This window comes from Petaurus breviceps, unplaced genomic scaffold (assembly GCF_028583685.1).
Source record: "Petaurus breviceps papuanus isolate PSGF00001 unplaced genomic scaffold, PetGlider_PUasm1.0 91133, whole genome shotgun sequence".
NCBI classification, from domain to species: domain Eukaryota; kingdom Metazoa; phylum Chordata; class Mammalia; order Diprotodontia; family Petauridae; genus Petaurus; species Petaurus breviceps.
The window spans coordinates 42,550,614-42,567,626 of record NW_027187419.1 but is presented as its reverse complement, the minus strand read 5'-3'; the positions used below and the strand labels follow the sequence as shown (position 1 = coordinate 42,567,626).

Below are 17,013 nucleotides of genomic sequence, written 5' to 3'. Positions count from 1 at the left end.
GTGTAAATTGTAAAACCTGTATACATGTAACCGGTTACTAGTTTTAATAAGCAAATCTATTACTTGTCTTTAAATATCCTAAGTGACATATATATAAGTGAGTCCTTATAAAAAGTGTTTGTTCTTCTAAGTAGCTTAAACATCACCACAGGAATTGTTAGCTTGGTTTTTCATAAATAAAACGAAAGAACAAACAACAACAACAAAAGCCCAGAATAATTACCATGTAATGTAAAGGAAGCCAGCTTTTAAAAACTTAGATGAAATCCTGCTTTCAGAGACCTGATGGTGAAATCTTCCACAATTGTAGTCTTTGTTTGTCATTTATTTTTTGGAATTCATAGTCAACCCAAACTTTCTCCCATTCTGTTTTTATTCTGTCCTGTGCATGCAAAGGCAATAGCAGAGGTGAGCAAGGGAGGAGAAGGAATGGAGAGAGACTTTACCTTACTAAAAAATAAAGAGTCCATGTACTTTATTCCCAGACAGGGTTAGTTAGTGTGGGGGAAAAGGGATAGTTCTCCTCCTCCTCCTCCTCCTCCTCCTCCTCCTCCTCCTCCTCCTCCTCTTCACTCTTTCTCCAAACTCTTGATAGGTAAGTAAGTAAGTAGGTAGGTAAGTAAACCAGAAGTTCTGTCCCCTGGAAATTTAGCCCATTGGAAATTGGGGGCAGAGGAGGGAGCTGTTAACCAATCAACAAGCATTTATTAAGCACCTAATTCCTTCCAGGCACTTAGAAAGGCTCTGGAGAAAAGAAACAAAACAAAACAGTCGTTGCCAGTTCAAAGCCTACATTCTAAATCTCTCTGTCTCTGTCTCTCTCTGTGTCTCTCTCTGTCTCTCTGTCTCTTCTCTCTCTGTCTCTGTGTTTCTCTCTGTCTGTGTCTCTGGCTCTATGTGTCTCTCTCTGTCTCTGTCTCTTTGTCCATCTCTGCCTCTGTCTCTCTCTGTCTCCCCCTCTCTCCCTCTACAGTACGTACATACATACATACTAGAGATTTACCAGTCCTTACTTTTTTGAGATGTAAATAACTTCTCTGACTACCACCACCACCTCTAGACTGTTAAGCCTATTTACACCTTACCTTCATTGCTTTAATGGGATCAATGACTGATCTATCTCATCACTGGGATGTTGGGGTGGGGGTGGGTGGGTAGGAAGAGGAGTTATGTAGTATAAGTCAGACTCCTGTTCTCACTTGAGCTTCCTCCCTTGGCTCTTTCTCTCCTCCCTTCTTTCCTTGGACTCCTCTCTTTATTTTATTATGGGTACTCATGGATTAATTTATCCCTAGGAACTTAAGAAAAAAAAATCTCTATGAATTCCAGAGTCGGGGTACTTGTCCTGTAAAACTCCCAAACCCTGCCTTGAGGGAAGGAGGTGGCAGATCTCAATCAGTAAAGCACTCAGTCACTGGAGAGAGTGCTTCAATAATAATAATAATAATAATAATAATTAATAATAATAATAATAATAAAGAAGAAGAAGAATATGAGCAATCTCTACTTTAGGATAAGAGAATTTAAAATTTCAGTCAGTCCCATCAAAGCAGATGATTTGATAAAAACCTTAGAAGTGGATTTACTGTTAGGAATGGCATCCTTTATTATAAAATTTAGACATTATATAACATATTTGCTAGGTATCCAACCTTAGGGAAGTTTCCTTACCTTTCTTCAATTTTCGTTGTTGTTCATGACTTTTGTGACCCCTCGGACCATGCTGTCCATGGAGTTTTCTTGGCAAAGTTACTGGAGTGGTTTGCAGTTTCCTTCTCCAGTGGATTAAGGCAAATAGAGGGACTGGCCCAGGGTCACACAGCTGGTAAGCATCTGAGGCTGGAATTTGAAGTCAGGTCTTCTGGCCCAGTGCACTATCCACTGAGTCATCTAGCACCTTCACTTTCCTCATCTGTAAAATGGTCATAAGAATCTTCTTTGGCCACAAAACTTATATGAGGAAGACAACACACAAATATTTCACAAATGTTGTTGGATCTATGCTGTCTTCTTCCCTGTCAACTATGATGTCAGATGCATGATTTTTTTAAGACCCTTTAAAGAATAGCTAGAAGTCAACCACCAACTTCAGTTCATCAATTTGATTCACTTGCATTCATGCATCGAACAAATTCTAAATCATATCCTTAGCCATGATGAGAAACTTATAACAGCTTCCATGATGATCTCTTCCACAGAAAAAAAGAGGGCTATTTATTCCCAACCCACAGATTGTCATTCCCCATCCCACCCCCAACTATGGCTTATATTTGCATAATTTACAGTTCATATCCACAGATACTTACAATAACAAATTAGGATTAAATAAGACATACACATATATATACATGTATATACATATGTATACATACATATATACATACACACAAACACACACCTGCACACACATATATACCTTTAGTACAATGCTTGACACATGATAATTGCTTAATAAAGATTTGTTGCCTTGTCTTGCCTATCGGTCCCTCTATGTCTTTAATGCCAACACTTTAGGTCACTTAGGGTTTGGAGGCTTCTGTCACCTTGTCACTAAACCCTATTCTTCTGATACTTGAATAGTATTTTGACTTTGAACAAAAAATTCTCTGAATGTGTCCTACTATTCAGGTGGATGTGCCACCATGTTGAATTTGTTGTATATTATATGATACAAACCTTTTTTTTATCTCAAATAAATTAGCATTAAATGCTGACTAAGTAGATACACATTTTAGTAGCTTATTCTAGTTGTGAGGTCATAGATATACCTTTTTTTTTCAGTTATTTTAGTTGTCTCACTTCATGACCCCATTTGGGGATTTCTTGGTAAAGATATTGGAATGGTTTGCCATTTCCTTCTCCAACTCATTTTATAAGGAAACTGAGGCAAACAGGGTTAAGTAACTTGACCAGGGTCAAACAGCTAGTAAGGGTCTGAGGGCAGATTTGAACTCAGACCTTCCTGAATCTATGCCTTTTACTTTATCGATTGAACTACCTAGCTTCCCAGAGATGTACCTTAGCAGCATCAGAACTAAAATTTGTGTAATTTTTATGCCATAAAATTCATAGAACAGCATTATTTCTTCAACTTTGAAGCACACATAAATAATAATAACTAACATATCACTGTAAGGTTTGCAGAGTACTTTACATAAATTATCTGTTCATCATTTGCTATTACTATTAGATTTCCTTCCTTGGAGCCCTAGGCTCTTAGTAGTTTGTATGATATTGAAATAATTTATGGACAATAGAATTTAGGCCTAGAATTTCTAGGGGATAAAGAACTCCCAGGTGAGGAAAATCCCTTAACCCTTGCAAGTTAGCACTTTCTCTGCATTTCTTAGTCTTAGAGAATTGCCTAAAGCATTGATAGGTTAATTGACTTGCCCAGGGTCACATACTCAGTACAGTTATACCTTCCATGGTATGACTTTTCCCCTGGAGTTTTGATATATATATCTTGGGTTGGCATAAGAAATTAAATGGGAATTTGGGGGGAGTTTTGAGGAAGCTCCAGATGACATGTGAAGGCTAGCAGATGACAGAGAAAAAGTTTAGAAACTCAGAAATGCATAAAATATATGTATAGCATTGTGTAATGTCAACCCCCAAATTACAATAAGGTGCTATAAACACCCTATAAAAGAAAAGGAAAAATCTCAGGCTTCTTCTCTGGTACAAAAGGGAGGGCCAAAAAGTTTTACATGGATTTTCCAGGTAGAGGTGGGGCTAAGCTTCCTAACCCTCTCCATGTGGAAGGGATAGCTATATATGTTGGAGGTGGGATCTGAAGCCACACCCTCCTGCCCTCCAGGCCAAACTCTCCAACTTGTGCCATTCACTTTTCTAAAGCTATTCCAGAGCAAGGTGACATTCATTCCTCTGAGATGACCCAGGTGCAGCCCTGCCTGCAGGAAGGGGCCATAGACTCTGTGACACCCAGAGTTGTTTTTAGAGCTAGGCTTTCATGATTATTTTAAAAATTCATTAATGTTATCAGTCAACCTTGGCTTGTGCTAATGGCTAACTTTATCCTTTCCCCTCCCATAAACTAAGAACTAGTGACAAATTTACAGCCTAGGCTCCTGGCTCTAGAGCTGCAAGTGATCTTAGAGAGAGATTGGTCTGGTCCAACCCACTCATTCCACAAATGACAAAACTGAAGCCAAGGTTAATTGGCTTGCCTGAGACCACACAAATAGTGAGCAGTGAAGACAAGATTTAATCCCAGGTCCTCCAACTTCAGAGATCTGTGCCACCATACCACACACACTTCTGGGGCTTTTTGGGAGAAACAATATTAGAGTAGCAAGAACTCTATCTAGAATCAGAAGAACTGAGTTTCTGTATTAGCTCTGCTGTTTAACAACTATATAGCCTTGGACAACTTACCTGATCAACCAGTCAATCAACAAACATTTATTAAGCATTTTCTTTTAATTAAAGGGGCTATCTCTTGAGTAACTACTTAAAGAGGCCTATTCAGTGAATGGGCATAAACTCACTCAAAGTGAGAACCTGAAAAGGCTTTAGCCTAAAAGGGCCAGGGTCTCCCATGGCATCCTGGGCCATCTCCAGTCATCCTGGTGAATATTTGGCCACTGGACCCAGATGATTCTGGAGGAGAAAGTGAGGCTGGTGACCTTGCACAGCCCTCCCTTACTCAAATCCAACTCCACTACAAGTCGTGTCATCGTTTCCCTGATGTCATGGTCCTCTTCCAGAACAAAGGACAAACCCAACAATTAAGCACTTACTGTGCCTGGCCTCTGGGTTTGGTACTAGATGTGCAAATACAACAAATGAAGCAGTTCTTGATGGCAAGCAAGGTCTTTATTTCATTAATATACAAAAGGAGGGTGATGATACTTGCACTATATGAAGCAAGGGGTGATTGTGGGGGTCAAATGAGACTATAAAATAGTCCATGAAAATAGATTATATGTGATATAGTATTTTTATAACACATTACATTTTTTGTTTCTGTTCAGTCTTTTCAGTTGTGTCTGACTTTTCATGATCCTATTTAGGGTTTTTTTGGCAAAGATACTAGAGTGGTTTGCTATTTCCTTCTTTACCTCATTTTAGAGGTGAGGAAACTAAGGCAAACAGGGTTAAGTGACTCACCCAGGGTCACACAGCTAGAGGTCTACTCCTGGTATTCAATCCACTACTATATACATATACACATACATACACATGCATATACACATACATATACATACATGCGCATATACACCTAGAAATACATATACATGTACGCGCATGTGTATACATATGTGGCATGTGCACACAGAGATGTGCATGTGTGTGCATGTATGGCACATACATGTATGCGTGCATCTCTGTGTATATGTGAATACATATATAAGAGAGGGAGGGAGAGAAAAGGGGAGGGAAAGAGGAAGAAGGAGGCACAGTTCATATATATGTGAACTATTTTAACTATTATGTCCCTATCTAGATGTGTTTGGATGGTTTGGGGATTTAAAGCTAGATGAGACCATAAAGGTTATTATTCCCTTTAGAAATGAGAAAATTAAGGCCTAGGGAACTAAAGAGATTTGTTCAAGGTTAAATAGGTATAAAACAGCTGATCTTGAATTTGCACCCAAATGAAGCCTTTGCTCCACTGACTGCTAATTAAAGACACTTTCTTATTTCTAATAAGATATTTTTTTCTTCTCTTGGGCACAGAGACAAGGACCTGTCAACACCTATGAAGATCCTCGGATGGCCTGTGGCTTTCAATCTAGTTGCTTCCAGCAGAGAGCATGCTACCCATTCTGGGAAGAGATGGCCACTCAGGAAGTTCCTACTGGCCTTGAACACTGTGGAGCAGGTAAATGCAAAAAGGGTCTAGGGAAGGAGACCAGGTTAGGAAAAGACAACAAACATGCAATAAGGCTCTTGGTCCTCTGAAATGGCCTTTCCAAAGGAAGTACTAAGGCGAGGAAGAATTCTGTTGTTTATATGGCCATGGACACTATTTCTCTCAGCAGGATAGAAGTAGACCTGATTAATTCATTGGGAATATTCACCCTCTGGTGACAGGAGGACTAAATTTTGTTATATTCACTAAGGCTGCTTTAACTAAAATGGTCTCAAAGATAAATTTTCCAGTAGCAAAGGCTATGATGGTTTTAATGATTTATTTATTTTATTTTATTTATTTATGATTTTAGACAATTCCAATTTGACTGGTGATAGAAAGATTTTTAGCCACCAATTAATTGGTACATGAATAAAGAAAATATAGATGGATCATTTATATTTGGGGTAGGGAATGTGGGAGGGGTGAGGGTCATAGAGATTTGCTTAATTAACAGATGTAGTTAAATATCCTGATTGGGAAATGTAGGAAGTGCTTCCCTCCAGCATATGACTTGTTGGATCTGCCCAAGGAAGCTGATATTTAAGCAAGTACTTCATTACCTTTTCAAAAAGTGGAATCTGGGTTGTAGAGGCAGAGTGTTTAGTAGGATTGTAATTGGATGATCTGCTGACCCATGAGAAGTGGAAGGCCAGAGATTCTAGAGGCTTAGGGCTACTTTCATTTTACCTTGGGGATTGTGGCTTCCCATAAAACACATTACATTCTTTATCTGCTTGCCTCACTTCACTGATCATGAATTCCTGAGTTGAGAGGACTAGGGGATTACATTAGAGGTGGTTATGAGAACATAGTGTTAAATGAAGTAAGCAAGCCTTAAGTCTCATAAGAAAAACCTGAATTTTCTCCTCAGGTCATCTCAATTAATGAACTATATTTTTTATTATATTCTGCATTGTGCTTATGCTTCACCCTAACAAATTCTTCTTGGGGAAATAGTCAGTGGAAATATCTGCAAAACCCAACAGTATGTTTTGATCCAATGTGCCTCTGTTCCACACATATCTGTAGTTAAGAATTTCTGTTTTTAAATGCATTTACTTATTTTTTAGCATTAATTTTTAAAATTTTTTAGTTCCAAATTTTCTCCCTCCCTCCAGTCCCTCCTTCACATAGTGAGAAGGCAAGCAATGTGATACCCATTATACATGTGAAATCATGCAAAATATGTTTCCATTTTAGCTATGATGCAAACAAAAAAAAACCAAGAAAAATAAAGAAATTGGTTTCAGTCTGCACTTAGAGCTCATAATCTCTCCCTTTGGAAGTAGATAACATTATTCATCATGAGGTCTTTAGAATTGTCTCAGATCATTGCACTGATCAGCATAGACAAGTCTTTCAAAGTTGATTAGCATTGCAATATTGCTGTTACTACATATACTGTTCTACTGATTCTGTTCACTTTGAATCAGTTCATTGGAGTCTTCTCAGGCTTTTTCTGAAACTATCTTCTTTGTTATTTTTTAAAGCACAGTAGTATTACATCATATTCAAATACTGCAACTTGTTAAACATTCTCAAGTTGATGGAAATCCCTTTAATTTCCAATTCTTTGCCATCACAGAAAATGCTGCTGATATAGATATTTTTGTACATATAGGCCTTTTCCTTTTTTTTTTCTTTTATCTCTTTGGGATATAGACCTAGTACCTGAGTATGCACAGTTTTATAGTCTTTTAGGCATAGTTCCAAATTGTCCTTGAGAATGTTTGAACTACTTCACAACTCCATTAAAAGTGCATTAATGTCCCAATTTTTCCATACGCCCTCCAGCATTTTTCATTTTCCTTTTCTATCATGTTAACCAATTTGATGGGCATGAGATGGTACCTCAGAGTTGTTTTAATATGCACTTGTCTAATCAATAGTGATTTAGAGTATTTTTTATGTGACGATTGATAGCTATAATTTTTTCTTCTGAAAATTGTCTATTCATATCCTTTGAGCATTTATCAATTGGTGAATGGCTCATATTTTTAAAATCAGTTAGGTATTTTTAAAACAAAAACAAAAATTCACTGTTTGCTGTAGAAAAAAATGAGCAAGGACAGGAATGAGTGAGGGAGACAGAGATGGAGACAGAGAGAAAAAGAGAGACAGACAGACAGAGAGACAGAGAGAGAGACAGAGAGAGACAGAAACAGAGAGACAGAGACAGAGAGGCAGAGAGAGAGAATGACAGAGACAAAGAAAGAGACAAAGAGACATACATATAGAGGCATGGAGTGGAAGAGGGAGAAGTAGAAGGAAAGTTGGAAGAAGAGAGAATGAATGACAGAGAGAGAAGAGAGGGGAGAAGAGGAGGAGGTCAAGAGGGAAGGAGAGAAGGATAGGTCAAGATGCTGTAATACCAGAGGATCAATGTTATCCTTTTTCTGATTGTCAGTTTCTCACCCTGAAGCAGAAATAACACTATACTGGATTATAGGAGCCCAGGTTTTTCGCTCCATTTATTCTTGCAAGCTTTTGAAATGATCAGTTGGTGTCAAACAATAGCTCTTTTAGTCACATAAAAGCACAAAGGTGCTACATGGACTGAACCTTAGACTGGGAGACAAGTACCCTGGGCTGTAATACCCTGCCTGTTGCTATGAAGAAGATGATAATAGTCATGGTGGTGATAGCTGACAATTACATAGTCCTTTAATTAAGGTTCACCTAGCACTGTACATTCATTATTTTACTTGGTCAGTTTGAAGTTCCTGACCTATCATTTCCTGTCTGTGTAACCCAGATATAAAAATACTAGATGTCTACTTATTACATGGGGATGCCAGGAAGGGACCACGCATTTATTAAGCACCTGTTACATGCCAGGAACTTTGCTAATTGTTTTACAAATATTATCTTATTTGATTGTCACAGAAACTTTGGAGTTACATTCTATTCTGATAACCATTTTACAGTTGAAGAAACTGAGACAAACAGTGGTTAAATGGCATAGTCATGGTCACACAACCAGTGTTTGAAGCTAGATATATACTCATGTCTTCCTGACCTCGGGCCCAATGCTCTATCCTAGCTGATAAGAGGATATTGGACAAGTTCTTTGATTAGATTCAGCACCTAGGTACTGGAGCTCTTTAAGAAAAGTAACTTTTAATAACATGCCCCTCCCCCTGCTTGCCCCAGAAAAAGGGTAATCATGTCTGTGTTTCCTAAACCAAATCAACACAAGAAGGCTTAGGTTCTATTCTCCATTGACAAAGGTAGAAGCTTCTCTGCCATATATAGTTTTTATCTCTTAGAGCTTTGGAGCTGTTGTCCTAGGTGGGGCTATAACTCTACCCAGACCTACATGGTATAGCAGGAATCAGCATGCTATCTCCCCCAACTAAAAACTTGACAAATCTGCTGTCTTTTCATGGCAAAGAAACTTTCTTCTTTTTCCTCAAATGAGGTGGGACTGATTTAACACTCTCTCCCCACAAAGTTTTCCAAAGGGAGAAGGGTTCACAAGAAAATGCATGAGGTCTAGGGGTGGCTAGGTGGCACAGTGAATAGAGCACTGGCCCTGGAGTCAGGAGGACCTGAGTTCAAATCTGGCCTCAGACACTTAACACACACACACACACACACACACACACATATAAAACTAGCTGTGTGATCTTGGGCAAGTCACTTAACCCCAATTGCCTTACTTTCCCCTCTCAGGAAAAAAAAAAAGAGAGAGAATGAATGAGGTCATGTATATAAAACACATACAACATTTCAGGATGAAATTGCTTCCAAAAAAGTAAGCTATTATTATTATATCCCAGTACATGTTCCTCTCTACAGGTGACTTGTTATTGGACATTGGAGTCACCTGGAGCTGCTCAAGCTGGGGGAGGGGCAGAGGGTCAGTCCAAGAATCCTCTTTTACCAGAGTGACAACTAATTCTCAAGTAAAGCAACATGAACTGTAGCTCCGAAATAATGCCACCAAACTTCCACTGGAAATGAAACCCTAGCCAGTTGGGGGCAGTCTCTGCTGTGAACAGAATAGAAATGTTTCCCTCCATCCAAGGCTCCATCTAATAGATGAATAATTGACCATGGCCTTGGTCCTGTGTGGTCTTTCCTTCTCCTCTATTAGAGCTGTCCAGGGAAAGGAGAGGCATGCATTTATCTGGGCTGCTTTTCAATTCTCCGAATGGTTGGGTGTAAGTTGGGAATAGGCTTGTAGTGAGATGTGGGGAAGGAAGGTGAAGATATAGACCAAACCAATGACTCCTTCAGCTATAGCACATTTCCTTGAAGCTGGGGAGAAAGAGAAGGGGAAAGGGAGGAGAAAAAGAGAGAGAGAGAGAGAGAGAGAGAGAGAGAGATTTTACATTTTTTTCATTTTCTTTTATCCTATTTATAACTCCAGTCTCCTCAGCCTCAGTCTCATGGCCACTCCTCCTCTCCACCCCTACTCCCCTTCAAGAAGGGATGAATGGACTTCTTTTCACAGGGACTGCACATCTGTTGATGACTGGAATACCCAACAGGAGGGGGTCACTGAAGAATGATTAGGCCCTCTCATTGTAGCTTCCCCTTCCTCTTTTCCTCTTCTCTTGATTCACAAAGAGCTTAGACTCAAGGGATATGGGGCATTTGAGGGGAGAGAAACAAACAGAAGGAGAGAGAGAGAGAGAGAGAGAGAGAGAGAGAGAGAGAGAGAGAGAGAGAGAGAGAGAGAGGGAGAGAGAGAGAGAGAGAGAGAGAGAGAGAGAGAGAGAGAGAGAGAGAGAGAGAGAGAGAGAGAGAGAGAGAGAGAATAAGGGAGAGAGAGAGAGAGAATCAGACACAGAGATGGAAAGTTGGAACATGGAAAAACATGACTAGAAGAGTAGTAGATAAAACTGTGGAACTGAGTGAAATACAAAGACAGAGAGAGAGAGAACAGCTAGACGGGGAGGGATATAGAAAGAAAGAAGACATGCAGAATTGGACAGACTAGGGTAGCTGTAGAAGGGAGAGGTGGATAATGAAAAAATGAAGGGGAAGAGAAAACAAAAAAATATAACTCAAGGAATAAAAAGAAAAAGAAAAAATCAAGAGAGATGTAGAGACCTAGAAAAAGACAAGGGGAGTGGGATAAGCAAAGACAACAAGAAAGGGAGAAAGAAAGATGAATCTGAGGACATTAACTATAGGGCTAAATAAAGAAGCCACATTTGCATGCAGTTGCCTGTGCAGCTGTACATTTCTTCATGACAATCTTGTAGTCATCATTTTCTTTCATTTCTATCTCCTCCTTCCCTTACCCTCTCCCTGCCTCTTCCCTCACCCCCCCTTCCCCATCAGCCTGGAGCCATTAGCAAGAACCAATGGAGGCTGAGCCCAGGAGTTCCTCATGAATGAATGGGCCCTTTCTATCTCAGCTTCTCGTCATCCCTCAGTCGGGAGCCTTGTGAATCAATGGAGCCCCTTACACAAGACACGGCTGCAAAGTCTGTTTCTGTTTATAGTCTGACTGGAGTGGATCCTACTGACCCCATGCTCCTCTCTTCCCTTCCTTCATGAGGAGGGATTTCACTCTAGCTCCACAGTAATAAGCTTATCCCATCATTATTCATTTTTATATCAGTTCCTTATACCATTCCTCCAAGACACCATTACCGTTTCCTCTTACTTCGCAGCATGGTGCTTTCATGCTACAGCTCTATTTAGAAAGGGACACAGGTTAAGTAGTTAACAGATGGAGGAACTGGGGCCCTGAAGAAGATTTCAACTTATTTGGGGTCAAATACTCTATTTTGTAATTGGTGTTGGAGTATAGATGGCATCCTGAGTTCCAGCTGAACTCCCTGAATATATTGGATCTGCTAATGATGCGTTAGGTGACAATACATAGTTCAGTTCAATTCAACACTTGAAAGCACTTACTACTGGGAAAGCACTGTGTTGGGCACTGGGAGTTAAAAAGACAAAAACCTGAAACAATACCTGCCCTCAAGGAGCTTACTTTTTATTTTGACACAGATAATGATAATGTTATTACAGGAAGAGAATACTATTAATTAACCATCAGTGCGAAATGCCCTTGAATAGTTTCCTAGAAAAGTCAGGGGGAGTTGTATTTCACCTATTGATCCACACCAATGGGGACTTCCTTGTAACCAAAGTAAGCGCTTGAAAATTGACTGGTTAGGGTTGGGGTATACTATGTGGTCATAAAAAAAAAAAAGAATGATTGTTGGATTAAATTGGATGAAACTAACTACCTCTCTGCCCCGCCCCCCACCCCTGCTCCCTATCCCAAGAGAATTCATTTGGGACCCTAGCTTCATTTTTGTGGCCATCAGATTGAAAATCATTCTAGGTTGTTAGTTAATTTTTTCCCCTTCCAGCTATAATAAGGTTTTTACTGTTTCATTGCACTGAAAAGATATAATTGCTCTCTTCTCAGAAGAGTGGTCCAAATTAAAAGCTTCTCCTGCTCTTCTTTCTTTTTCTTCTTTTTTTCTATCTATGATTTATGTTGAAGTATCTGGATATGCGTTAAATAATGCCTATATTCCATTCACTCTGAAAATTGTTCATTGATGCATTGAGGACTTCTGTGGGTAGAGTCCTGTTGTTGTTCACTCGTGTCCAACTCTTCTTGACCTCATTTGAGGTTTTCTTGACAACGATACTGGAATGGTTTGCCATTTCCTTCTCCAGTTCATTTTACAGATGAGGAAGCTGGGGCATATAGGGATAAGTGACTTATCCAGGATCACACAGCTAGTAAGTATCTGAAGCCAGATTTGAATTCAGGAAGACTCATCTTCCTGACACCAGGCCCACACTTTTGCCACTGCACCATCTAGCTCCCCCTATATTGGGTGTGATAAGGAAATATAGTGAAAGAAGACAAAATGGCACTTTCCCAAATGTAACTTTTAGCCCAATGGGAAAGAGTGTTTAGTTAGAGAAAAAAATCCCAAGCAGAACGTGTTAGAGATTTTTGAGTAGAAGGTAGATTCAACAAGCAGGTGGCTTTATATTGCATGATGACTAATTTCTCCTTTTTAAAAACTTGCTAGTAAAATTCCAGAAAGAAAGAATTCCTTTCCTAAATAAACTGAGAGTTCAGGAGCAGGAGATGTCTCAAGCTCACAGTCTCTTCTAGAGTCTTCTCAGATGGCTGGACGGCTGGGGAAGATCAAAATTGGTCAAGTGTTTGGAAAGGGCTCTCAGCAACCAGGTGGAAAGCCTCAGAAGGACAAACAGACTCCTACAGTTTGGCTTTTAAGTGTGTAAGAATCTGAATGTGATGCCAGAGAGACTTGTTAAATAGAGAATCACCTTGCTTGGAAATGTTTATTCTGATAGCAGGTTGGTTCTTTCAACTGATCAGCTCAGGACAGCTCTGTGGTTTTATGAATGGTGCTTTTAACTGTCTCTGCTTAGGATATCTGCTCATGTTGTGGATAGCTCTTCTACCATTTTATCCTTTTTCCAACCCAATTTCAAGTTGTTGTTTTTTTTTCTTGGAAACAGGTCTCTTTGTTGTTTGTATTCCAGAGCTTTTGTGTCTCTGTAGAGAAGTTAATAGGTCCCTAGATTGTGACCTGGAAAAGAACTCATTTAGTCTGACCCTCACATTTTATAGATGAAGAAAATGAGACCCAGACTGGTTAAGTGACTTACTCCAAGTCATGCAGGTAGTAAGTGGCAAGACCAGTATTTGAACCTATGTCCTTTATCTTCATATCCTGAATTCTTTTCACTATATCATGTTCTCTTATAGATTCGCAGAATATCCTAAATGAAGTCATTTGAACTCTGAGATTATACTAAAGTAACATCTGAAATCTGTTTTCAAGAAACATTTTGATTTGAACATTCTTTAGTAAGATAATCTCTCACTTAACATATCCTCTGGGAATAAAATCCCCTTTAATAAGGTCAGTCTTAATTGGGGGGAGTTTTGGTCCCCTTCCAACTGGGTTGGAGTAAGAGAAGCTGGTGGTGATCTCTCAGGCACAGACCATTCATGGACAGGCTAGATCTGAACCTAGTGGAAACCCTAAGGAAGGGATGAACTCTTAGGTCCTTTACTGTCTATTCCTCCCGGAGAAGGGCTGGCACCATTTGAACCATGTCCTGGATGAAGCTTAAAGCAGAGATTCAGAAGTATCCCAAAGATGGATGAAATGGCTGTAGTTTTACACATCTCTTGGAGGAGGAGGAGGAGGGAGAGAACTGCCCTGCTCAATATACCTTGGAATGTAGCCTAGAATACTCCTGTATTATTTTTATGTATGGTAATGAAGCTTCTGAAAATTAAGCATTGGTTGTTGGAATGTATCCTGTTCATTATAGGAATTCAATGGGCTTAGAACTGCAAGGACCTTTTAAGATCATCCAAATTAACCTATTTTGTTAGACATGAGGAAACTAAGTCAGTGAATCAGAAAACATCGGGTAAGTACTTTTTGTAATGGCATGTGCCTAGGATACAAAAAAAAACCCCAAATCCAAACAAACAGAAAAAAGGGACTGCCCCCCCAAGCAATTCATGTTGAATTCCCTAATGAGGGAAAAGCTTGCAAATAACGAGGTACTTACAAGATAAATTCATAGTAGATGAATCATAATATCATATGCATATGGAATGTCGTGTGCAAGCAACAGCAAAAAGGTCAGAGGTATAGAGTTCATGGCAGGACTAAGGATATACACACTGGGAAAGGTAGGAAGGGGCTAGGTTTCGAAAAGCTTTAAATGCCAAAGAGAAGATTTTATTTTTGGCCTTAGAGTTAATGGGGAGCCACTGGAGTGTATTGAATGGAGGGTGGTGGCATGCAGACCTATGTTTTAGGAAGATTAATTTGGCAGCTGAGTGGGAGATGGATTGGAGTGAGGAGAGGCTTGAAGCAAGAGACAGATTAAAAAGCTATTGCAATTGTGGAGGCAAGATGTGATGAGGGCCTGAACCAGAATTGTGTCTGTGGAAGTGGAGATAAGGAGGTATTGATGTTATGAAGCAGAAATGACAAGATTTGGAAATGGATTAGATATGTAGGGTGAGTGTGAATGAGGACTAGAGGATGATCACCAGGTCATAAGCCTGGGTGTCAGGGAAGGTGGTTTTGCCCTTGATGGTAATAGAGAAGTTAGGAAGAGGGGAGAATTTGGTGGAAAAGGAATTCTGCTTTGGGTGTGTTGAGTTTAAGATAGATATCTATGATATAAGACATCCAAAAGGCCGTTTGTGATGTGCGACCATCACAGGAGCATCAAGTAAATGAGCTGGGATTCAGACCCAGATCTTCTGACTTCAGATCCAGTGCCCTTATATAAAATTCGCCATATGTCCAATGTGCATGTACCAGGGCTGTTTGCTTCCCCATTTCACAGAATGAAGAACAAAATGCATATCTATCTATTGTGAACACATTCAAGGCTTTCCTTGACATCTTGATTTTTAATGAAAATCCATCTAAAACAGAAAAGAGAATAACTTGCCTTCATTTTCATTTGACTCATTTTAATTTCTTTGAGGCCCTGGGCATGTGGACTGGTTTCTGTTTTTAGGATCATTTTACTAGTACCTACTGCATTAGAAATTCTCAGCATGAGCTGAAGGGCATTAGATCCTTTGGAAAGAAAGTGTTGTTTCATTTAGCTATATTACTTGGATTCAAGAAAACAGCAGGGATTGGGAAATGTCAGGCTAGATCAGGAAAACCTACTTTCTGCTCTCCCTTACCTCCAAACAGGCTGCCAATCCCCCTTCTTTGCCCTGTCTTTTTATTTCATTTTTTAAATGTAGTCTGGAAATGGCTTTTCTCCAAGCCTCAGGCCACTGTCCATGGCTAATTTGCTGACACTCAGCTAGCAGCTTTGCCACTCCCTGTATACTTGATCCCATTTTTTTTTTAAATGAAAGGAAAAGGAACCATAGTGGGGACAAGAAAGAGAAGAATAATTAAGTCATGGCCTTAAGGGAGAGAGACTGGTAGAGTAATGACTTTGTAACATTACAAGATTTCAAAAGCATTGGAGGAAATCAAGGCCCAGAAAGTGACTCCTCTAAGAGTCTATCTTTGGTAGGCAGATCTAGAATTAAATCATTGGATTCTTGCTTACACATCTCTGATGGCTATTTCTCAAAACCCTGGGATTCAACAGCAACTGCTTGGAACTCCCAGGGGAATAAAGGAGACTGGGGGGAGGGGGGAAAGGGGGTTGAAGTTCTCTTAACTTTTTCAAACCACAAATATTTAGTCCTAGTCGGGAAAAAGTCCCTAGGGCATGGAGTCCTTATTTGATTCAAGCAGTTTGACCCCTCCTTTGTAACTCTCCTATATGGGGGCTGAGCACGGGAAAGATGGTGTTCACTGAAGTCAGAGACACTTGGTTCTGGCTAAGAAGCCAGAGCAGAGCAAAGGAGACTTGAACAGGCTGGATGCTGCTCAGATCTGTCTGTGAATGGAAATCATTGGGTGGGTGGTTGATGCAAAGAGCTGAAATTCAGCAGAGAGGAGTGTGTGTAAGTGTAGGGGGGTGGGAGTGAGATGGAGTGTGTGGGGGATGGAATCTTGGAAACAGCCTGTTTTTCTCAGTGTCTGGCAGCATGGAGACTCTTACTCTCTCTCCAGATGTTCGCTGTGTTTATAGCTGCTGAAGCAGGAGACCAAACTCCCTCATTAATAAGTTTCTTTCTTGCACTGTAGCCAGGGGTCTCAGCACTGAGCCTGCAGCTGGAAAAGAATTGGGGTGGGGAGGGGGGAAGCGGGAGAGAGAGGGAGGAGGTGTGTTCATTCCCCTCCAACTCTCTTCCCCCCACCCCTGTAGTCCTCCCAAAATACACTAGCACAAAAAAAGAAAAACACCAGCAGATTTTTTATTTCAGAGAGTAAACACTTGGGCCATGGGGGTCTGGAGGTTATGGGAAAAGAGGAAACCATCAACCTAATCAGGCAGGCACACACTTCCCCTGCTGAAATAAAACAGAAATCATTGCTCGGCAGGGCTGGTGAGGAGGGGGGTGGTTAACCCTGGTGCTGCCAACAAAGTGAGCAGCTAGACAAAGCTAGGAACTGAGGTAGAGAGCTTGTGCATTGTTTGGTCACTCTTCTCCAGGTCCTGATGTAGGTGAAGAGGGTTTGAGAGTAATCTACTGTAATCTGCCATCATTGGCATCT

The 17,013-nt window shown here is 40.1% G+C and overlaps 1 protein-coding gene across 1 annotated transcript in view; it reads left to right on the top strand.

The window, feature by feature from the left end:
• Nucleotides 1-17,013, top strand: part of ETS1 (ETS proto-oncogene 1, transcription factor) — a 196,788-nt gene that overhangs the window by 49,472 nt on the left and 130,303 nt on the right. Inside the window, exon 3 of the mRNA XM_069080275.1 lies at nucleotides 5,704-5,848. Coding sequence (XP_068936376.1) covers nucleotides 5,704-5,848 — 145 coding nt within the window. The remainder of the gene's footprint in view (nucleotides 1-5,703; nucleotides 5,849-17,013) is intronic.